The 25,997-nt window shown below is 33.6% G+C and overlaps 1 protein-coding gene across 26 annotated transcripts in view; it reads right to left on the reverse strand.

The window, feature by feature from the left end:
• mbl (splicing regulator muscleblind) overlaps positions 1-25,997 on the reverse strand; it is a 684,538-nt gene that overhangs the window by 146,813 nt on the left and 511,728 nt on the right. The window contains exon 1 of one of the 26 annotated variants that reach the window (XM_074176507.1): positions 11,534-11,574. The exons of the other annotated variants lie outside the window; for them this stretch is intronic. Coding sequence (XP_074032608.1) covers positions 11,534-11,566 — 33 coding nt within the window. The 5' untranslated portion in view covers positions 11,567-11,574. Of the gene's footprint in view, positions 1-11,533; positions 11,575-25,997 lie in introns of those variants that run through there. 26 annotated transcript variants of the gene reach the window in all.

Consider the following 25,997-nt stretch of genomic DNA (forward strand, 5'->3'; position numbering starts at 1 on the left):
TTCAACATTTTTTTATACTTAGTAATATTTCTTTTTGATCCAGTTTTTCAACTGTCTCAGATCAGTCAATTCGAAATTGGTATGTACCTACCTTAGAAAAAGTTACAATTTGTATACATTGAGGTATTGGTCTCTAACGTACAACAGTACACATTACCAACGTCAGACTTTCGTTGGTGGTTTTGACTGATTGTGATAGCTACCAATTATAATAGAATAATGTCAAGATTAGGTTACAGTAATGAAGATTTCTTGAATTTATTAATAATTTATTGTGAGTGCAATAGAATTGCAAGTAGAACATGCCGAGTATTTCATGAAAGATATCCACAACTTCCGAAGCCGAATAATAATGTGATAAATCGATTACTAAAAAACTGTAGGTTTTCCGTCCAAAAATCATTCGTAAGAAGACTAAAGTGGATGATGATGACAATGGTATAACAGTTTTGGGATACTTTCATGCATTTCCAAATGCTTCTCTGCACGAGGCTGAAAGGAAGATAGGTTATACCCTACGTGACAATTTGTCGAATTCTTAATATAATAAGCATAAATGGCATCCCTATAAGTTCTACTGTGTCCAACATTTGAAAGAGACTGATTTACCTCGTAGAGTGGAATTCTTTGAATGGTTACTTGTCAAGACTCAAGAGGATGAACATTTCCTTGACAATATCATATGGACAGATGAGGCCAAGTTCACAAAAAATGTTGTCCGCCAAAGGGGTTTTCAAGAAAGATGGCAATTCAATGTCTTTTGTGCCATAAAGAATGAGTCAATTTTTTATATCGAGTTTTATGATGATAATTTGAATGCATCAAAATATGAAGATTTACTGAGGAATGGAATTCAAATGATTTTAAATAATAGACCAGGAAGAGAACGTGTATGGTACCAAATGGATGGTGCTCCACCCCATAATTCTCATTCAGTCAGCGAAGCTTTAACCGAAATCTTCGAAGACAGATGGATTGGTAATAATGGACCTTTTCGTTGGCCTCCTAGAACACCAGATGGCAATCCATTAGATTATTTCGTGTGGGGTTTCATTAAAAATATGGTTTACTCTACTCCAATAACAACAATGGAAGATATGAAATCGAGAGTTACAACTGCTTTCAATAGTTTGACTCCAGACTTGATCAGAAGCGCTACACATGACAATCTTTTGAAGAGATTACATGTTTGTTTAAGTAGAGGTGGAGATGTGTTTGAACATATTCTGAAATACACTGACGATTAAATTAACTCATTAATTTATGGGTTTATTATTTTCAGTTCGTGTTTCAGCGTTAATAAAACTATTGTTTGAAGAGAAGTTTCATTCGATGGTTGAGGAGTATTTTAATAATTATCTTTTCATTGTATTATCTGTGACTAATTGAGAAACATCAAACGAAATCTGTTTTACAAAAATGAGTGATGAACAAGGAAACCTTGTCAATTTCCGTTTGAAACAGTTTATCTCGAAAACGGTTCAAAATAGAAATAATGTTATCTGATTAAAGTTAATCTAAAATTGGATGTAGAGCTCAAAAATGTTGAAAAATACAGGGTGTTCCATTTGAAAAAATTGAGTTCCACTAATTTTTTCATGAGATCAAAGTATCTGCATTTTTTTGAAGACCCTGTATGAGGCAAATGAAAATATGACTCGGAGTGTAGATCCTCATAGCATCACTCCACTCCATTTCAAATTTGATCGTTTTAGTGCAAGAGAGTTCAAGACTATCAGCATTTATAAAAATTCATGTTTGGTAAAAAAAATATCGAAATTAATTTATATCTTCTATACGGTAATAGATAGGTATAGGGAAATAGTATATGAATTTGTTGACAAAGTGATAATAAATCATAATATGATATTATATACGGGGTGTTCCATTTGAAAAAGCAAAGAAGCCGCTACTTTATAGTAGAAGCGACAACGCCGCTTCGTCTAAAATATTTTAGGCGTGTAGGTCATACTGACTTATGCATACTGTGGAATTTTCAAGTTGATCCGTTGAATAGTTTGCCAGAAACGGCGAATTAACGCTCATCATGAAAAGCCCTGTATAGTAAAAAGCGTTATGAGAATTTTTACAATCGCGTTTAACCATGTTAATTTTTCAATCGAAACCACACAGTGATTTGAGTTTATATTTACATCAATTTAGATTATACCTAGTGAAAACAGCTGTAAAATTTATTACAATTACCAACCTTAGAACATTTTATTTCATTGCCAATCCCATTACATCATAATAATGTTGCCAACTTCAAAATATTTAAGAAGTTAAAAATGTAGTTGTGTGGGCGACACAACCTTTTTTTATTTTCTTCATAATCAGGACAATTAATTCTCAAAAACAAAATTTATCATACCTAATGAATTGTGTTCTCATAAATCTAAGAGCTAGAAAACTGCTTCCACTACGAATAGGTGTACACTTGAACTATAAGACATTTCAATTATGTTACCTTCTCATAGAGAAGTGCAAAGAACGCCTACCAAAGGAAAGTTCGTTGCGGCAAATAGCTCAGATTATAAATTTCAAACACGTATCAAATTGGCCAATGATTCGATGCAGAAATTGAAGGACAAGCCGTGAATTCAAAACGAACTTTTTGAATGCACTTTCTCGAACTGCACGATTCTCGAGTAAATGGACTTATTGCATCAGCAGCATTTCTTCAGATGCGCCTGGAACGGAACCCCATTTAGTTTTGTTATTGTTACCGAGGAAAATGTCGAGTAGAACAGTCGTAGGTACCATAAGAATCGATGAAGGAATATAAAGTTCATATTTTAGGGCTTGGTTATTGGTTGAAAAGTACAAAAAAAATTCTTGAGACATTCTTGAATGCTTTTTATTTCACTTAATTCATATATCAATTTCTAATGATTTTTAAATGAAATAATGAAATTAAATCATTTCCATATATACCTCAAGCAATTAGTGACTAGTAGATTCAATCATTTTGTTTTCAGACAAGATGTTCAATTATAAAATCTAATGACATTTACCAACGATGATTCATCAGACTGATGTAATCATGTTTGCCATCGCAACCTTTTCGAAGAGAATGGTTTTGAAATCTGAAGAAACGTTTGAAATGCCATCTTCATCGGAGTTAGTATAACGATTACATTGATGCTTGTCATTATTCAACAGTGTATATAGATGTATATTTCCTCATCCATGTTCTACTGCATTATCAAATTAATATACGGTGCATGTTAAGTACATTATGTCGATAACAAGGCTGAAATTGCTATAATGGCTGCCTAATCAACGTTGTAAGCCTATAGCATGAGATATTACGGAATGGGTAAGTATCCTGGATCCATTACCAACCCAATAATATTCAAAGTATACCACTGCCAGGCAACATTGGCGTAGACTAAATGGTATATTGGAATTTCGCAAAATTGTCGATAATTCAGAAGTGACTCAGTTTTTTTTATACTGCTGGAAATGTTGTATCACGAAGATCTTTAAAAAAATTGTAATAATTAATAATTGACAAATCGTCAAATAACCATTCTGCTTCAGTAATTGGGCTGCATAGAACGCTGATGTAATAACCAGCAAATATTCAACAATTTGATTCATTTGAATGATTTGATCCTTCTATGTTGGTTTAAGTTGAAGATATCAACGGTTTGGAAAGTAGAAAGGCGTGAGAAACAGATGGAAAATAAAATTTACTCTGGATACCTATTTGCAAATAGTAAAAGAAAGATGCTTATCACTGAGAGAAATTATGTTTTGAAGGAGAGAAACATTGCTGATTGAACTTGACTGACAGCCGCAGGGTACTGGAATGGACCGGTACTAGACTGAACTTACATTTGATAATCAGGTAATGGCAACACGTTGTTTAGTTTATAATCTCTCAGTGGTGATTCCGAAGAGGAGGTTCACAACACAGAATGTGCTGAAAATCGAATTTAGAATAACCTAAGATTTTCCGTAGAAAAACTTACAAAAAAAAAGAACCGATGAAGAGAGAGAATGTTAAAGTGGATGAATAAGCGGGTGAATTTCCATCATTCCAAATTTTCTGCAATGGATATTCATTTCAGTTTCGCATTTGAACGCTTTAATACGACGCGACGGTTGCAATCAGCTGACTTTCCGAACGGTTTGGTTTATGAAAATTGGAATCATTTATCATTTTATTTGTGGAAGGAAACCACAATCCGAAAAAAATAATGGAAGGATGCGATATTCAAGAGACGTTATAACTTTGGAATCATTGATTATTCAGCTTCATTGTTTTTTCCCTTTCTGTTGATAATTTGCCAATATTCAACACGCCCATTCAAAAAAGTCCAATTCCAGTCAACTTCGTTTCGCAGTATGCCTGTATCCATGTTGGGGCTTGAATTCATATGGAATGGATTAATGTTGTCAGAGAATGACACAACTTCCGCATTTCATGTGTCATGCGATATACACACCGATGTCTGATGACTTCAATTCGAACGTCGGGTAACGGATGCATTAACACTGTAACGCCAATCACCGCTGAATATTTCATTAGGATATTTTGTTCAAAAATATAATAGCCGACGTGCTCTGCACGAATGTATGCGGTGTTTGCCAGATTATACAACACATGCGATCGGAAACAAAAAAATTCGATCAGCTTTTGATTGCTGTAAATCGGATGAAATGTTGATATTTGCGGATGTAATACCTCCCGATTCGCGTTCAGCATATTTCTCGATAATATTCCATGCGTTATAATGGCTTTAATAACGTTCATTGATATTTATTTCAGCAAAGGCTCTTTCTGTCAAACAATCTGTTGAGGCAGACTTTTTTTTCGAATGGTAAAAAAACAATATTCAGGATAAGTACTAAGATGTAAAATTATGATTTGAATATAATCTGCATATACTTGAAAAGTTTCCATAGGTGAAAATTATTTTCGTACTGTAAATATCGAATATTCGTCAATGTGAAGAAATGATCAAACAGATATGAAACAAGATTTCCAATAAAACCTGTGTGTCAATGATAATATTGTCTTGAAAAAGTAAGCAAACTGAAAAAAATAACATCAAGAAGAGATTGTTTATTTTCAACCCTCATTAGAGATCCGATTTGACAAAAATGTATCTATTTGAAATGAACCACAAAATAACACATAAGATTTTTTTCTTCTTTTCCTTGACTCTGATGGTTTGGCGAGATGAAATTATTAAACATTAATTTTTTCCTTAAAACCATGATTTCTAATTTATTTAATACTCTCAAGAAATGAAGTGGCCTCCTTGTCGTGAATTCCTGAATGAAGTAGAATAAATTCATTTCTGGAATTTATCTAGCCTACTTTGATCACGGTGAGTTTCAGTTTCCACAGTTACAAGGCAAATACAAAATTGGCAATATCGAAAACTTGAGTGTATCAATTTTTTGCATATTCAGGACGGATGCATGAAATATTGTTCATAGTTTTTTTTATTTTCGAATTTACTCATCCACTGTTCCAATCCTAATGAAACTAATCATTTTTTCGAAATAAAAATTTTAGAAGAGAGGAAATATATTTGAAAGGTACTCGTATACATGTACACTAATACATGTACGCGAGCGCCAAACGTTTTGCCTACTACTGTGGCAGACATCATCATTGGTGTGTTCGTATACTGCGATGACGAAATACACAATTATTGCAAAAAATAGAAAACATGAATGAAAAATTAATAAATGACTGACTGAAACATTGAGGACAAGAACAATTTGAAGCTCTCAGGAAGAGCTTTGCTAACAAGTGTGCCAATATAAAATGTAAATGAGCTATCAAGAGGTTACTTTTTCCTATTGAATCAAGTTTTTGCTAGAAAGTGATACTTTGATGAAAAAATATTCATTTCGAATAATATGATGCTTATGTATCAAGTACCATGATGACTTGCGCAAAAACGAAACATTTCAAATATCAATCCCACCAGTCTCTCTTCTGCTTCCGAGCACCAAACATCTTTGACACTATTACCTAGATGGTTCATACCTCAGTAACAACTAATCCATACACACATCTAATTTGTTCTTTTCGACCGCTGCGATGGAAAACAGATGAAAAACACAAATAAAATAAGTAAAAAAATGTATGTTGAACGATTTTATTGATAATGCACTAAAAGCTAAAAAATAATTCGGAAGGTTCTAGGTAGCAATCATCACACCACTCTTCTCAACAATCTACGGTGGTGATCAGATAAAAAAAATTATAAAATCTTTGTGCGAAGTATTTATATATTTACTCAGGTTACGCGTAGTATTTACATATTTACTCAGGTTACGCTACGCCCAATGAATTTATTATTTTTTTATCTGATCAATACCGTAGATTGCTGAGGAAAGTGCTACTTAGGATCTTCTGAATTGTTTTTTAGCTATTAGTACATTATCTACATCATTATTATATTTTTTTCAATAAATAATTTTTTTTCTTTTCAAAGTATACTACTATTCTACTAGTTAAGTCTTATCATTTGATACCCATATTGAGGTAGTTGGGAAAAATATGTAGTCCGCCATTTTGTAGCTGCAGCCATCTAAGATTCACAATGATATAGAATTTATTAAATTGTATTGTCATCAAAACTAAATGTGTATCAGATCAATCTGTAAACAGAAAGGGAGTCGAACTTCAATTACTAAATTTGACCCTAAATGAAACGGTTTAACGTTTAAAAACTCGCCCGGTCACAAGTGAAATCCGGAAATACATTTATAACAACGGTACTTGTTTCAACACAAACTTTCTTCGAGTTCAATAAGACCGGAATGGAGTTGTTTGGAGTCGCGAGCAAAGCAAATTTTCCCCAACTTTCCCGGCAGAGAACTTTAAATAAAAAGGTGTCGATCTGATTGTCCTCGAAGGAAAACTGGCTGAGTTTATTATAATAACTGGATTATGTTTTTTGCCTTCAGGCAGCAGTTCGAACCTGGCAAACCGCTTCGTCTTCCTTTGTGAATTCTCTCTCCTCCTTTGGTTTGTTTTCCTCCATGCGTTCGAAGAAGTAAATGGGAGTATGTGTGGGATGGATTTGAGTTTGTAAGGAAAATATGATTTATAAGTTTGGCATTCTATTATTCTCAATCCGGTTGACAACACTTTATATTCGCCGATTATGTCTTTCGGAGAATGGATGAAATACTTATTCAAGAAATATCAGAAAACAAACGGATCTACTTCAAATACTGTGTATTTCTGGATAATTTTACCGAAGTCTTTCATTATGCTGCCATTGCGTGTACTTAGTGCATACTTCTTCAATCTGTCGGCGAAGCTGTGAAATAACATAGTATGTATAGAGTAGTAGAAGAGCTTGTTTTTGGTTGATGAAAATTCCAACATTTTCTCAATTTTTCTAATTTTTGAATATACAGCTATTTTGTCATGATAAGTAAAAGTGGATTATTTGTATGAAGGTGATTGACAATTTTACATGATGAATTTCACTAGTTCGGACTTCCATTGTCTACTATATAAAATGATTTGAAATCCCTGAAACAACTAAAAAAAAAATTAAAAATGAATAGCTGAAAATAACAATTATATTAAGCAAAATAAACCTGAAATGAAATAATAGTGAAATAAAATACAAGTAAAAATAGAACAATTGAATAAAAATAAATGAAAATAAAATAATGAAAAAAGAAAATAAAAAGTTGAGAGATTCCAAGTCACGTTAGTTCACGACGTTTCGATTGTTAGTATCTACAATGGTCTTCGGATGATGTCATCACCCGAAGACGATTGTATTTTATTTCACTATTATTTCATTTCAGGTTTATTTTGCTTAATATTATTGTTATTTTCAGCTATTCATTTTTAATTCTTCTTTTTTAGTTGTGCTTATTTTTGTGTTTAGTTTTTTATGTGTGCTTATATCTTCAAAACTACGCAACGGAGTTTGATGTAGTTTTTTTAATAGATAGAATGATTCACGAGGAAGGTTTATATGCATATAATATGCATAATATAGAAAAGAAACTGTTTTTATATCACATATACCACAAGAAGAACCTAACATCAGTTACACCTCTCGAAGCGAAGCAGTAACTCGTCTTGATAATGCCATCTGAGATGATGGCGAAACGTCGACAACATCATATATATCATATATGATGTTGTCAACACATCATATATATATATATATATATATATATATATATATATATATATATATATATATATATATATATATATATATTCATATATTCAGTTTCTTTCTCATTCCTGGCCTCTTTTACTCAAAATGATTGATGCTGCCTATCGATATTTCACCAATATTTTTTGTAATCAAATTTAGGTAATCAAGTCCATTAGTTAATGTTTCTCTTCCGACTGGACACTTCACTCCAGTCTCCGTTTGTCTGATTTTTGGTTCATATGATAATTTACTAATGAGACTATTGAATTAAATGGCAATTGAAGTAAATTTCAATATTTTGGAAAAATAATAACAACAAATTAATTTAAAATTTAATAATTGTTCATAAAAAATTGAACCCCTGCCTATAAATTGTAAAGATTGTTGTTTTTGAATGTAACTAAATGTGTTGAATTGTTCTAAAAAAATTGTATGACACTTTGATTATCTCGCATGAATGAAGTAATTTCTGAAAAGGCAAGTTAGATTTAAGTTATAATTTATGAACACTATGAACACATAAGATCTGCACCCATATTTATTTGAACTGTCGTAGCCATTTTTGTAGAAAAATCGAATTTCTGAAATCTCTTAGATTATGTTAACCTTGGTAATAAGAAATAAAATCGATTCATGTGAATACTTCAATTACAATATTGAAAGTGTTTTTATCATCTTTCAAATAGTATAACTCATGTTTACTTTTTGCCACACGTAGAACAATAATAAGAGCAGACATAGAATGACCAAATTGAAACAAATTAAACTTCTCTTTTGAAATACATGAAATAAACATTTGAATTGTAGATGAAGAGAAAGATGAAATGAATAAATGATTTTCTCAAGAGGAAAGAACTGAGAATTATATATTCGTTTCGGAAAATATCAAAATAAATTATTATATACGAAAGTTGATGCAAATAGGGATGGATGTATTTGATGAATGACTGCTGCACTATGAGGACAGTGAAGTAATATAGAAAAGGAGACACGACAAATCCACATAAATCGTTCAGATCACAAGGAAGGTATCTACAGAGGAAGAGTAAAAAAAGTATAAGTATAACGTAACCTGAATTCTAATAAAATATGTTGCCGAAAATCATTTCAAATAAAAATAAAATACCGAAATTTTCAATTCAATTTCAAACTGAAACGGGAGGATATTTTATCACAAAACGGATGGACATACGAGTATTTTATTATTAATATATAATTTTATTTATTTATTTGAAAATATGAAATCCTAATATAAATACAAGTCCAAAAAGGTATATAAAAAATATTAAAATAGTATAAAAATTCTTCTAACAATAAAATACGTTCAAATAATATATAAATACAAGAAGCTAAAAAGCTAGAAATAGAAATGTGTTCCTTAACACAGAACAAATCAGGAGTATTCAGAATAGTTAGTTCCATATTACAATTATACTAGAGCATAAAAACAATTATTCGAGTGGGTAGGTAATGAAATATTTAACATATCACAATGTAACACGATGTAACACAATGTTTACAGAACCAAGCTCGAACCAATAAAACAATTCGATGATGTGAAACATAAAAATTTAAAAAAAATCCGGAAATTCATAGAGTACGTGATGTAATATATATATATATATTTTCAACTGAGCCTTGAATGAATATAAAGTAACAGAATCTTTAATGTGGTATGGTAATTGGTTGAATTCATTCAATCCTTTGAAAAACAACGATTTCATAGATTGTTTTGTTCTTGTCCTGGAAATGTGGAATTGATTGGTGGTTCTTGTGCTGTAGTCATGAATTTGATTATTGTACATAATGAAGGATTCAAAATATTTTGGTGATAAATTTCTGGTTATTTTATAGATAAATATCATACTTGAGTAATACAGTCTATCTGCCACATCATACCACTTGAGGGCACTCAGCATGCATTGAATGGAAGTGTATCTATTACATTTTAAGATGATTCTCAAACCTCGATTTTGCAGTTTCTGTAACTTTTGTATATTGTTTTTATCTAAATTATAAAGCAGAGTGGAACAATAATCAAAATGGGGCAGTATAATGGTTCTGTATATTGTTATTTTCGAAAACATGGAAACTTCGGATGAAATCCTGGAGAAAAAAAAATCGTTTTTTTTTATATCTTTTTACAAATATAGTCACAGTGTGCATTGAGTGTTAGTGATTTATCCAACACGAAGCCTAAATACTTGAATTCTGACACTTATTCAATTTTGTCTCCCACCACTTCGAGTTGAAGCTTTTCATAGTCAATTGATTTCAGTTTATTTTTCTTACTAATTATCATTGATTTGGTTTCATTCGTATTAATTTTTAGATTATTTTTCAACAATCGATTCATGCGCTCCACTGTTTCTACAGCGTCATGTCCATATCATGCAAGTAACGTGTCATCTGCGAATAAATTCAAAAAATCATAACCTTGTATATAATTTACATCATTCAGGTAAATTATAAACAGCAGTGGTCCCAAGACACTCCCTTGAGGTACGCCTATATTGTTTGAAATTTCATTTGAGAAACATTTCCCCACTCTAGTTATTTGTGACATGCCATTGAGATAATTTTTGAACCAAACGCGAAGCTAACCCTATTTATGCTATATACTATATGCTTTATATTCCTATATGGGATATCTATATAGCATAAATAGGGTTAGCTTCGCGTTAGTTTCTAGTTTTAATCTTCCTTCTTGAAGATGTTCACTTGGTGATCGAAACACGTGTCGAGGTGTTGAAAATAAAGATTTGGTGTTGGGAAAGAAACTCCAGTAATATTCATTACTACACCAAAGGTTCCAAACAGCGCATTATAAGAAATACATTTCTTTCCGGAACTCATACGAAAAATAAAACATATTAATAGTATTATGAAAAGTTGAATTGCATAGAAACTTTTGAAAGTTCATTGTTACGTTGTGTAAATGTGGCCAATACATTTAAAGGAAATCCCACAATACCCGCTTATTGCATTTATTTATACCAGACGTGAAGTTAATATGCTTTGTCAGATTACTTCATGTTAATTCACTTCCAAATAAGATACACCATGATAATCATAATGTAATTGATAAAAATATATAATATTTAATCAAGAAAGGTTAATGAAGTCAACCAAACTATTTCAATTTTCCACAATTTGATTTCAATCGAAGATCCACCGGTAGACCACTGTGTTAGCCTGTTGAGCATCATCAGTATAGTACAGGCTGTCCTCGATTGAACAAAAACTGTGAAAAACCAAGATAATTACTTCATTATTATAAGCTTATACAACAGTTATACCTCACTATATTTATAAGAAAATTGTAAACAAATTGATTGAAATCGCCTCTAAAAACTTTTAATACTCACGTTATGAAGTACTATTGGTCTGAATGTCATCATAATCTCACCTGCAACGAAAAAAATATATTAAAAAGGGGTAAAAACTAGGTATATAACATTTGAACAATTAATGAAGCTTTATTACTCCAGATGAAAATAACAATTAATCGGTTTCTATGAAAAAGGTATATGAAGTAAAATCGTATACTAATTGCCAGAATAAATATTCAGCATATTAAAAACCTATATGCATTGTCGCAATCAAATTCACCTACGATATCTCGAAACATCTTTCGATTTTGCTGTTGATATACTATAAGTAACAACGACAAGAGCATGAGGTGTTCCTGACATGCGAGCCATCATTAACATTGTTTTGAGTCACGTATACTGCAGGATCATAGTTACGGTGCTTTATTACTTTGTAGACATAAATTCAGTTGTAATACCTCGTTTGGGAGTACTTCATACTAATTATGCTATCTTCCGTATTTTGTTGAATGAAGATTGTACTAACGAAAATTTTCCTTCTCAGGACCGGAATTTGTACAGAAATTGTGTTGACATTGTTCACTTCGTGAATATGGTCACCAATATTTTTGTTGTCCATAGATAAAAGTAAATAAAAATTTCAAACTACTAATTTACTCCTCTGAACTACTACCACAATTTTATGTCGATTCTTAAATGACATCTCAGTAGGGGATATTGTCACTGTCAATACTTACTCATGTAATGCAATAGATATTTTTACCAGATTATGAATTCGTATGTGAATTAATATACGGCAGTAATTAAATTCATTTGCAACAGGTGCCTCTAACTAGAGCTTTTATTTTTCACTACATTCATATTTCTATCATTGTGTTTTACCTATACTTAAAATTGTAATCGTCCAACATAAAATGAAACTCTTATTCCCATTCTGAAGATGAACATTCTTATGTTTTCCAAATTCATTATTAATGAAATATTTTCTGCGGTGTATTTGAAGTTAAAATTTAATAATATTACTTTATTTTAAAACGGTTTCGAGGGTGGTGACGAGTGTTTAGAACCCAAGACACGTAAAATACCTAGTACTTTACCATTTACCATATATGCTTGGCATTCAGAATAATCAGAATGTACAAATCCGCCGTTGTGTAAATACAGTTCATTTCATTTGCATTATTTCACGATCTCTGTTTCTACTTCTTCGCCGAAATGGAGAAACTGAAAGTCAGCCAAATGCAAAAGTGGATTTCTGTAAGCAAATAACGGTTCTCGGAGCTCGTTGAAAGAGAACATTAGGAAGCCTAATTAACGTGTTCAATTATCATAGCTTTGGTTTTTTCCCAATTTTTTTTATCGTCTTACCTTGCTCTTGCAATTTCCCCGTTCATTCATTAACCAGATTACTCAGTCCCGTTGCTATGTTAGCGTGAAAGGATATCGAAATCAGCCGTTTATTAGCTTACCGTGGGAGGAATTCCGTGTAAAACACACTCTAGTCAATTTCATTTGAGAAGAGAGGTTAATTCAGGCCGGGGTCAATTCAAGCTCTATTTATAGAAACATTTATTCAGAGATGGTTCGGCAGATACGACGGACAATGCATACAATTCTGCAATGTCAAGAATTTCAACGAAAAAGTAATAAACCGTTTCTACAGGTCGATCATGTTCAAAATTGAATTATGACCATTATGAGGAAAATTTATTGCTCTACGTAATAATAATAATTGTAATTTAATGAACAAAATTACAATTTTGTTCAACTGTTCACTTAAACAGGAAATTTTTAATTTTCCTGAATATTCTATATATTTATGTATGTTCGATACCACCATTATTACTAGATTTACTTTACTCCGATTTACTTTTACTCTCCTAAAACATATATTTAAACATAATTCTCAATTTCTCTTTGACCACTGTGAATAATGAGTAATTGTAATAACGCTTATTAGAAACTATTTTAATATAGTCGTACATAAACGACTAATTTTCAATTATTTATTACAACTAACACGCAAAATGTATGTGTTGTCATAAATGATTTTCCAGTAGAACAAATTTCCAAATTAGCCAATGAACCTGATGAACTGTTTTTTTTTTCTCAATGTAAAACCGTTCATGGATGTAGTTAAAGTTTTGAATTTATTATAAATAATTGCTCGCCAGCATCATCAAGTACGCTTTATTCGGCTTATTAAAATTAATATAAACCGAAAACTGTTCATCAATTATTATTCACGCTGAAAGCAAGCAAGTGTAAAGAAATGTTATGAATAGAAATCCAAGCAGCAGATGATTCACAGTACCTTACCACAAATGAAAAGGCAGCCGACTAATGTAACATAACAAAAGCAAGTAAATTTATGGAGACTGACATCAAACATGGAACTGAATGCACTCAAACCGCAAAAGTATAGTCTACTATGTTCAAGAAACCTTCCAGAGATGACTGGCGTTTTTGAACACATTTTGTGTGGTTCTCATCATTTTAGTTTCAAAACAAGTACAATCATTTGCAGTTATTAACCTTCTACAATTTGAAATATAAATAAATCTAGATCTATGGAGAATATGCTCAAGTGATTTTTAATTCTGATCAACTTTTATCAAATATGGTTTACTGGTGGATTTGATCATTAATAGGAAAAATTCATGGACAAAGCACTCCGAAAATTGCAAACCGTATACACGTGTTTCGAATAAACTCATTTACGAGTCCAAATCCATTTTTTTTCGCAAACAAATCAGTCTCATGAAAAATAAAGACAGGATGATGATGAGTTTTCTTCGTTGATTCAGCTACACGACGTGTTTGTTGTGGAACGTACGTGCTGATGAGTCAGTCGTATGTCAGAGAGAAAACGGAGCGACGTCTCTAACCCAATCTCGCCAAGAAAATCCTCTTTGAGAAGCGAACACTTGCCTCTCTTAAGATGTAAAAAGATTTCGCGTAGTACGTGGTGTTGGCACTCCCAAATCCGATCAGCTCCTTCCGATTTAGCGAACTATCATCGGAGTTAGCACCAAAAAGAGAATTCGCGTATCACCTACTCACAAAGAGGATATAAATGGTGTGAAGTAGCTCAAATTGAGGAAAAGAAAAATAATCAGTTGGCTTAATCCGTTGAACTTCTACTAATGCATGCATTTCAATATTAAAAAAACATTTGAATCTTGTATCAGGTTCCAAATACTGATCAAATGAAAACCAAAATATGTAATATCACTTGATACAGCATGTTGGTTAAAATTATATTTTTATGTTAACACATTCTACGTAAGAAAATGCCTGATCACGTTTTTCAAACTTTGAGAATTTGGCAAATTGCAAGTCCGACACACTATTTCAAGAATATATAACGTTCTTTTCTTCCAAATCATCCCAAATATCTTGATTTACTGTCCAATAACGAAATGTAGGGCTCTTATGGGACCTGTTTGAAACATTACGATGTCCCTTAACGGTCTCGAGAATAAGGTTTTCATTATAAGGGTTATGAGGATGGAACAAAGTAGGTGGACGGCACGTACTGCTCGTATGATATAATATATTAGCTGGGATTTTACTGGAAAAACAAGAATTTTTACTTCAACCATTTGGTGCGTAGTAAAAAACCGTTAAGATGATAACATGAGTTTCGATGAGAAGTTGCCGAGAAAAGATACGAATGACCAGTTGATATAGTTCAAATTCAATAACAAGTGATATGATGTTTTACCAAATATAAAAAACTGTCTGTTTGAAATCTGTTTTCCCATTAATCAGCTGTGGTCCCCATACGAACGACAACTCTCAGAAGTTGAGAAACTTGTGCGAGCTAAGGACTAACGAGGTCTCACCCTTTAACGTGTTATTCCTAACACGGATATAATATAACATGTTTATGTTTATTTACCAGAATCATTCATTACTCAACTGGTGAAATTGTGATATCTATTATAAAGAAAACCTTGTAACTTGAACATAGAATTTGTTTCTATTATTTCAGTTATAAATAAACAGTTTGTAATTTTCAGTTGGTCAAATTGTTTTGATTTGATATACTCGAATTTATACATGGTATCCTTAATGTTGCAATATGTTCATAACTTGAAATTCTGAAAAGTAAACCTATCCAATTTGTCAGTATCAAATTATTCAGTAAATGTAAGCATGACATGTATTATAATTAAGTAATACTAATAAAAAACACCAGCGCTGTCCGGTGTTGAATAACGAATGCTTTTTTTCGGTTCTGGTTTTGTTTAGTTGCCTTGCAGTGAAAGACGCAGGACGAATCCCGTTCAAATAACAATGTAGAAACTTGACTTTGCAATGGACCACCCTGAGGAGCCTCGAGAATCTTTAATATCCGTGTATTGAGACGAACTCAATAGGTGGTGACTTCGTAAGAGAAGAAAACATCGCCTTTAGGTTAGGTTAGGTCAAAAGTGACTGGGTCAAAATCGACACTCCACCGAAATCCGCAAAGGCTTATTGTGGCTCACACCTATTCACACTCGACCAAATAAACCTAGCTTCCTAACGAAGCCGATTAGTTTGTATGGTAAGTGGTCTCTCAGGTCAGATGATAAGAGTATGGTTCTGCCAAATTCTGAAAACCTGATTCAGTCCCCAGCGGGGCAGGCAAAAAGTAGTACAACTGTTTGGTATCAAGCTTCGAAGGGTGAATAAACGCCTTGAAGTAAGGCAAGCCTAAAGATTCTGCCAGAAGTCCATAAATATTCTTGACATCCAGGTGTTCAATCTTTGTTTAGCAAAGCCTGAAGCGATGCCAATGACAGGTTCATCGCCTTTACTTTAATATCAATTATTAACCTTCACTAATCACTTGATAATTGAAAACAATATCAAGAACGATTGAAATGGAGATGTGTAATCAATACCCATAGCGACTTTAAAACTAAAATTAGAGCTTCTCCTTCAAAAAACAATTTCGATAAACTAGAATTATTTAATTCCTACTGATCAATCAGTAGTTGTTATGAATTTTTGAAATAACTGGTTTTCAAATAATCCAAAAGATAAGGTTTTGAGCTTTTCTCTTCCAAATTTATTGTACATATTGATGATTTCTACAAAAAGATATTTTGCAAATGATAAATGAGTCGTCTCATAAAAAAAACTACAAAAAACTTTCATGTCCTTTTATTCTATTCTTTGTTTGGTCAACATTAAAATTGGGATAAGAATTAGTCCACTATATCGTTCAAGATAAGGAGAATCGGACACGGTAAGAGATAGAATTTCAAACTAGGACAAACGTGCCCATTTCTTCTGTAAATTATATGTGATAAATCACTGAAATTGTTGCCAAAAGGACTTACTTATAACGGTGTTTATTACACATATATACATATATATATATATATATATATATATATATATATATATATATATATATATATATGAATCTACAACTGACATATATGTCAAAAAAACTTTCGTTAAATTCAGGAGGTGGAAAAATCATTCAATTCAAGATGACCAGTTCAACTAAAAGCTAAGTATTTTTAAAATATATCTTTTACATATAAAACACATATTTTGCTCATTTCAAACAACTTGCATAAAATCATTCTATTCTTTAGGTTAATTCCGTAGTTGTATATAATTCATTTCAATGACTGCTAACGATGTCCCTTCTCTTGATAACAAATTTTGTAAAATTTGTGAAAAATCGTTTAAAACAACGAAAGGTCTAAAAATTCATGATGGTAGAAGTTCATAAAATTTCGATTACATCTTCTTTGAATAAATCAGCTTTCACACGAGCTGTGGATTCTGTTCTGTTGCCTCATTCTGATAAAGATGCGTCATTCAATAGTACGTTTCATGAAAAATTGTCCTCATTGAAACGATCCAGTCACATTATAAAAAGGATTCCCAAATCTGCTAGAAATTGTTCTGCCTCTGCCCTTTGCGGAATTATAGATGAATGTTTACATACAAACTCTCCAACACGCTGGGACAACTTGTTAACTCTTCCTTATACTTTGTTCTCCATCCCACATGCCAAGGACTCCCGTAGATCTTCTCTCGCATCTCTTATAAAGAAAAACATCAAACTTCTTAATTCCAAGACCAATGTCATTCCATTTCAGATCGATAAAAGGAAATATAACCAAAACTTTTCTAAGCTTGTTTTGGGTAAAATAGCTGAAGGTGACATTGGGTCAGCTATCAGAATCTTGATCTCAAGTGATACGTTGGCCGAATATGATGAATCCACACTTTCAGTTCTCCGATCAAAACACCCTCGATCAGATTCCTTCACGCATCCTCTAGATTCGCAACCACCACACGATTTTTCAGAGTTTCCGGTGTTCCAATTTTTAGAACATGAAGTATCGGGGGCAATTAAATCTTTTCGTTCTGGTTATGCTGGTGGTTTAGATTCTTTCCGCCCTAGCCATATGCAAGACCTCATTAGTCACAGCTCTGGAAATTCAGGACAGAAACTTCTTTCTTCTGTCACAAAATTATGTGACTTCATTTTTACTGAAAGGGTTTCTCCAGAAATTTGTCCTATACTTTTTGGCGCTTCACTGTGTGCTCTTCGGAAAAAGAATGGAGGAGTAAGACCGATTGCCGTCGGTACCTTTTATCGTCGATTGGTAGCTAAACTTGGTTGTATGAGGATTAAAGACGAACTAGGATCGATGTTACGTCCACTACAGTTTGGTTTCGGTACTGCAGGTGGATGTGAAGCTGTTGCTCATGCTGCTCGTAGATATATTAATCTTCATCCAAATCCCGATTCAAAAATTTTCCTGAAAATATACTTCAAAAATGCCTTCAACATGATTGAACATCATGCTTCGTACGGTTGAAGATTCCTTTCCAGGATTATATCCCTTCTTAAGTCAGTGTTATGAATCAGCTTCTTATTTGAGTTTTGGTGAACATCTGATTCTGTCTGAGAGAGGTGTTCAACAAGGTGATCCCTTAGGACCTGCTCTTTTATGTCTGATCATCAACGAACTCACTAGAAGCTTATCATCTGAATTTAATTGTCGGTATTTGGACGATAGCTCAATCGCTGGCGATGAAAACAGTGTTTCAAAGGATTTAGAAAAAATCATTGATTATTCAAAACATCTTGGACTTGAACAAAATTTTGAAAAATGCGAGTTGATTTCTCTTTCAACTGCGAATAATATTTCCGAATCCCTCTTTTTGAAATTGGCTTCTGGCATAAGAATTTTGGAAAAGTCTAAATGGAGTCTTCTGGGTGCTCCTCTTTCTAAAGGTTCACTTTCAGAACATCTTCGAGAAAAACGGGAATCACTCAAATTGCTGACCACCAGATTTAATGGACTTCCAAAACACGTTGCATTTTTTCTTTTGAAAAATTGTTTGGCGATTCCAAAACTCATGTACACTCTCAGATATGCCCCCACTTGGTCAAGTCAGTTGGAGCTTGACGAATTTGATAATTTACTCCGCAACACGACGGAATATGTTACAAACAATCATTTCAATAATGATTCATGACTCCAAGCAACGCTTCCTGTAAACCTTGGCGGACTAGGGCTACGTTCGGCTTCTTCCGTAGCTTTACCAGCTTTTTTGTCATCAGTCAATAGTGTTTCTGATCTTATCGATTCCATCCTTCCTTCCATATTTATCAATATCCAAGACGTTTTTTATGCTGAAGGTGAATCACTTTGGCATGCCGCAACTAATATTGCTCCTCCTACAGATAAAAAGAAAATACAAAGTGCATGGGACCGACCTCTTCTGAACATTATAACTGATAAACTTCTGAAATTAACAAGTGTATACGATAAGGCTCGTCTGAAAACAGTAATGATCAAGTGTTTGCGTTAGTATAGTTGATGAGAAAGGTACACATGGTTTGAGTTGTAGGAGAAGTGCAGGGCGTAAATCTCGACATCACCAAGTGAACGACATATTGAAACGAGCTATGTTGTCAGCTGATGTTCCTGCAATTCTGGAACCCTTAGGTACCAGTCGAGATGATGGTAAACGACAAGATGGTATGTCTCTCATACCATGGAAATACGGTAAACCTGTGGTATGGGACTTCACTTGCGTTGACACGGTCGCGGCTTCCCATCTAGCCGGAAGCTCGAAGTCTGCTGAAACTGCAGGATTGTCTGGCGAGATATTGGAAAGAAAAAAATACCAAAATTTTGGTAAGAAATATCTGTTCCATCCAGTAAGGGTTAAAACTTTTGATGTTTATGGCCCGGAGTCTCTGTTTTTCGTTCATAAACTCGGGAAGGAGAATAGGCCAAGCAACGAAAGATCACCGTTCTGCCTCTTTTTTGATAGAAATAATTAGTATTGCTATTCAACGTGGAAATCCTGCTTCGGTCCTTGGAACTATTCCTCCTTCACATAATTTTGATGAGATCATGCATTGTCCTAATTTCAGTACGGAACTAAAATATCTTCAAAACAAGCCGAGATATGTGGATATTCATCAGTCTTCTATCAAGGTTAATTCACAAGTGATTGATCCACCTTCTTCTTTTTCAGTGCGGTCAATGGACTTAGGTCATTCTTGCCCCCCAAATATGAGTTGCAGTCCTCGTAGTTCTGGTTCCCTTTCAGTAGAAGAGCTTCATGAAGCAAGTGCCAAATCGATCCCTCTACGAAACCCTTCTCCACTTGGAAGGATCGATCGCAGCTTGAGAAATGGTTCTTATGGAGATTATGTGAAACATGTTCTTCCTCACGGATCATTAGAGAGTTGTCCTGAAAATCTAGAGAAGAAAATTGGATTGGATAATTTAGGAAACACTTGCTACATGAATAGCATTTTACAAATGTTCGTGAGCAAAACAATAGCGAAATCAATACTCCTGACCGCTCTGGATTGAATGATTCCGTACAGTCCATCTTCTCTTGAGTTTGTAAATCTTTCGCTGGAAACATCTTCACTTGTTTACTTTGCAGTAAATGTTCAAAAGGTAGTGAAAACTTATTGTGAATTTCTGGAACTACACTCTGTCTCAGAGACAAAAGTGTTTTATTTTCAATATCTTCTTGAATAAACGTCAGAAAAAAATACAACGAATATGGCGAACTTCGTTTAAATTCGAACATCTCCGGAACTTATCGGAATTACCTGAATTTTCATTTGTCATTTGAATGAGCTCTGAAATTGGCCATTTCCTCCTAATTTACCCGACTTTGCACCTCTTACGGATTCAAATTTTCCCATGCAGACAACGAGGGCAGACACTGAAGTATGGTCTCTATTGTCTTTTTTAAGAGCGGCATTTTTGGTGAGGCTATCAAAGTAGTATACTGATGTTCTATAATGCTTAAACTCATTTTTCGAAAGTTTGAGAAACTTGATTCCTACCGCGTTCTTGTGCTTCATTTTCAACAAGAACGTTCTCAGTTATCTTTGCATCACAACGTTGTTTATCGCAACGTTGTTATAGTTATTATTCTACAGAACTCAATTATTTGCAAATATTACTTTTGGACAGTGAATTATTCAACAGTCTGGGAGGCATATTATTTAACACTGTTAATTTCGGAATACATAATAATATATGTATCTGTATCTATATTTGTATAAGAAATAGTGTTTCTGCATATTACACCAAAATGCGACGTTTCGTCATCACTGCACTTAGTAATTTCTCAACATGTTCCTTCATGAGGGATAACTGAATACATGAGAGAGAGGCGTAATAGCATGTTCAGAATATATCGAGAAATGAATGAAATTCTGCTAGTAATTGATCAATATCAATAATAGTAATGAAATATTTCGCCATGGGAAAAACAAATAATTATGACCTATAGACCCGCATACATTTTCAGAAAAATAATTGAAGTAGGTAGTGCAATTTCCTTATTCAGGTTGTAAATTTAATCCTATTTTTCCTACATTTCACATTTACATACGTAGATATCCCGCCAAGCCATCGTTCCGAGAGGATGTGTAAGCGTGCAAATTCCATTCATTTTTATAAGCCGGGATACTTCTCGGATGCACTCCTTAGGTGTTGAATATTTGATTTAGCGTCGCCTGAGGCACAATTGGTGTGCGGGGATCATGTGAATATTTCATTTTTCTACATTCCTTATTGTGTTTTCCTCATAGCCTGCAACACAATCTGTTATATTATTCATTTCGATCCAATGTGTATCGTATGCTTTTATCTTGGAGGAGTTTCGCGAGCAGCAGGAGTGGTGACTAAATAAGACCTTCAACTATTCACAGTGATAATAGATATTCTGAAAAAGGAGTTGGTTGGGTAACAGGATCAATTTTTTCTTAAAAAAAACAATTGTATTCTTGCCGACGTTGCGAATTTAATTAAATTCTTCTTCAGACTAGTTAACTGAATAATAATAGATATTCCTTTCAGAATTAATTTATGGAACCATCATATGCGAGAGCTTTCGATAGGAGACTGTGCTATCATCTATCTTCATTAGAAATGAAACGGATATCCGGTAACTACCCGATATCCGGCCTATCCGGCCTTGTTTTAACTATCCGGCCGGATACCGGATAGTAATACAGTATCTGGCCGGATACCGGATAGTAAAATTTAAAAAAATCTCATAATTTTACACAAGGCAAATCATACTCCAATAGGTTATGGACACCGTTTATTTTTATAACCGCACATCAAAAATGTTTGTTTTATTAATTATTAGTTTAATACTCAAAATTAACAAGTGGCAAATTGTGATGAATAAATACCAAATTTTCCGCGTTTGTTGGTAAGAGGCGACTTCGCTTGGCTTCGTATGCCAGACCAGCTTCTGAAAATAGCCTTTCGCTGTAAACGCTACTGCCAGGTGCTGAAAGATAAATTCTAGCAAACCTTGACAACTGCGGGTACTGATTTAGATTAACTGACCACCAAATGTATGGGTCGTGATTGCGATCGATTCGAGATGTCTTTAAAAAAAAGTCAATCTCGTTAGCAATTGGATTTTGTTTTTCTTGATCGCGACAATCACTACTATTATCCTTTGCCACTTCATTGAAACAGTTCCAAAAAGTGCCATGAGCTTCACGTGTGAACTTGGATCCAGTTTCATCTTCTTTCATTCGTTTAGCAGGTGTTGAAGACGGCGATGATCTTTCACTGTCAGAAGAAGATTCCTCGCAAGAGTTTGTTATATACTCTATCATGATTTTCTGTCGGGCTTTTTCAGTTTCAAGAACTCCTAAATAATCTGACTTGAACCTTGGGTCTAAAAAGGTAGCAATTAGGTAGTTTGGATTATCTCCTAAGGATTTAAAACGACTTTCCAATTCAGCTTTCAAAGAAGCTCTCATACGAGCTAAGTCTGGTGTTCTTTGTGCAGTCTCGTTTTTGTCTAAATACTTTTTCAATGCAGAAATATGCGGAATCGCCTCGGATATACAGAAAAGGCCAGAACTTGTAATTTTCGTTATTTCTTCAAATTGTTTTAAAAGATTTATGCACTGCTCCACTAGGCCCCATTGTTGTATCGTCAAATTAGTGAGTGTTTCATGTTCAGCGACATAGAGAGAGATAGCCCTTTTTTGTTCCAACAAGCGTTCTGCCATGTAGTAGGTAGAGTTCCACCTCGTGTTGATGTCCTGCACTAACTGATGCTGCGGTAAATGTAACTCCTTTTGAATTGCAAGCAAATTTTTCTTGTGCTAAACCTGAATGATTGAAATTAGTTACTAGACGTCTTCCAGTAGCAAACATGTCTAATACTTCAGCTTGGACCTTCATTGCCTCATTAACAACTCGCTGAAGTGAATGTATGAAACATCTAGCAGAATCATACTCTGCAACTCGAACTCCTTTCACCATATTAGCGTCATTATCATGGATTAGTAAATGAATTTTATTTCTATCAATATCCCAGCGAGCAGCAATACTGTTCAGTTCCTTTGCTATATTTTCTCCTGAAAACGGTGATCCTGAAAACGGTTTCATAGCAAGAACGCCATATTGCAGCTGAAATTCCGGAGACAACCAATGGGCTGTGAAACTCAAGAAGCTGGAACTATTGTGCAGGCAGGTCCAAATGTCAGAAGTAACAGAAACTGCAATAGCTTTTGAAATGTTTGTTTTAATTTTGTCGTGAATTCTATTGTAGATATCGGGCACAATTATTTGAGAAATATAAGTGCGACTGGTAATTCATAACGAGGTAGCGCTTGTTCTAGAAGCCTTTTAAACCCGACCTTTTCTACGATACTGAACGGCTCGTTATCTAGAGCAATCATTTCTGAAATTAAATGATGATATTTCTTGGCTTTGGCATCATTTACATTCCAAAGTAATTTTCTTTCAAACGATTCCGACAGTGTTAGTTGTTTTTCTGCTGATGATGAAGATGCACTTGTGCTGGGAACGACATGTCCCGGAGCCATAACCGGCTTTGAACTTTCACCAGTTTTTTTTTATTTATCAATTTAAACTCCTCTGGATGTTTGGACTTCAAATGATTACTCATGGCTGAAGTACCTAATAAATGACAAAAAAAACATACTTTAAAATATTGAAGGTACCGATTCACAATGTACATCAATAAAAAAAAGCTGAAGTCATAAACTTGCATTCATAAAATTGGTGAATTTAAACTAATTTAAAGTAAGGCCGTAGTAGTAGGTACCTAATGAAAATAAAAATGAAATGACACAGCGACCAAAATTTTGTTATACTGGTAGGTACCTACTAAGTTTGTTTATTAACAAAATCAGTTTAAGAATATAAGAATTGAGAATATTCATATTTTTTCGTTTTCATATCTTTTCGTTCAATTGAAGCAAAAACATAACTTCTAAAACTTACGTATCTGCCTTTTTTCCTTCAAAACCTCGAGAAATTTTAACCTAACACAACAAACATACCGAGTACTTGTTATCGTCACTGTTTAAATCAAAATATTGCCATATTGGCGATCGTGTTTTCAATGATGACATTTCTTGTTAATCTATCAGAATTCAAACATAAAATCACGACGACAAGTGATAAAACAATGAAATGAACAACAAACGATCTGAGAAACAAACACAAATTGACACGCGCGATAGCACTCGAACGTCCCCGAGTCGACCCGATCTCCGCTTACGTGCGACCCGAATGCGCGTGAATATTTCCGATCTCGTTCACCGGGCCAACATTCAAATCAAACTGATCGCGTCAACGCAATAAAGGGCCGAATATCCGGCGCTCCGGCCTAGTAGCTTGCCGAATATCCGCTATCCGGTATCCGGCCAAACTACTATCCGTTTCATCTCTAATTTTCATGGTTCAAACTGCAGTTTGAGTATAGCCATGAAATGTAATGCAGCTTAACTGCATTAACCTTTCTCGATTTATATATATATATATATATATATATATATATATATATATATATATATATATACAAAATCAAGAACAGAATGAAATCATTTTGATCGAAATTAACTATTCATTTCAAACACATAATACGGAGTATATTACGACAAATTTTATGAGGTGTCTACTCGAAGGCATACGAACTATCACGTCATTCCATCTTACCTCTACTATCTCTTCTTTTCTATCTCTTCATTCTATCCTGAATGAACTTCCACTTCATCCCCTGTTTGCTAAGAGGGTATATGTATATACTCAACATGTTTTGGTGTTTCAAACATTATTTGCAGTTATTTGTTTTTCTCGGATATTATGCTGTACTTCTGGAATTCTGCGAGACATTTAGACTATGCAACCCTATCAGCAGTATATAAACCTTGGAATAGTTACTCTAAGTATATATAATTCAACAAATACTGTCCGTGTGTATTGTTTCCGCATGACCAATGAACTATTCAGCAAATATTCCGCTACAAGCAGTAAATTAGCGAATTAATTAATTGTTTCAAATAAGTTCAAACGACATGAATGATTCGCTGATGCGGGCATTTGTTTGAATTTGAACAGCAGTTTGACGTCAAACAAATGGCGAAAGTTAACTAAAAACATAAAAACATACATATACATTTCAGAGATGCATAGGTTGACTTTGTTGTTAAGTAATGGGATGATACTAACAAAAACTCTAAGAGAAAACTAAGAGAAAATCTAATAATAAGCAATATTTTTATTGCAAATTTCACATTATGATTGTACCATAAATGGTACCAGTATAACTCTCTATAATCTCTCTATAATTGTGAAATATTTCTGTCATTTTTTATTTCAAATTCAAAGTATTAGTGAAATTCATGATTGTTTTCCTTATTTTTTTTGTGTTTCAATAAACTCATTCGAATATTTCGGGGCACGGTTATGTTCATTTTATTTATTCTTCCATAGATTTCACACCGCTTTCAGTCAATGGAAGCCAAAACTTGTAACATTGTTGACTGCTTTCGAAAAAACGATAACGAGTACATCGCTATTCGATAAATAAGTTAGATCCCAACCTAGCCATTTCCCAATTCCTGTTTTCATTCCATCAATGAACGAAGTAGGAATATACAAACCATACAATAAAACAAATCATTGAGTAACCTGGCATTTTCCAT

Source organism: Leptinotarsa decemlineata, unplaced genomic scaffold (genome assembly GCF_025532065.1).
Source record: "Leptinotarsa decemlineata unplaced genomic scaffold, Ldec_3_MD MMD2_P_RNA_scaffold_14, whole genome shotgun sequence".
Classification (NCBI taxonomy): Eukaryota; Metazoa; Arthropoda; class Insecta; order Coleoptera; family Chrysomelidae; genus Leptinotarsa; species Leptinotarsa decemlineata.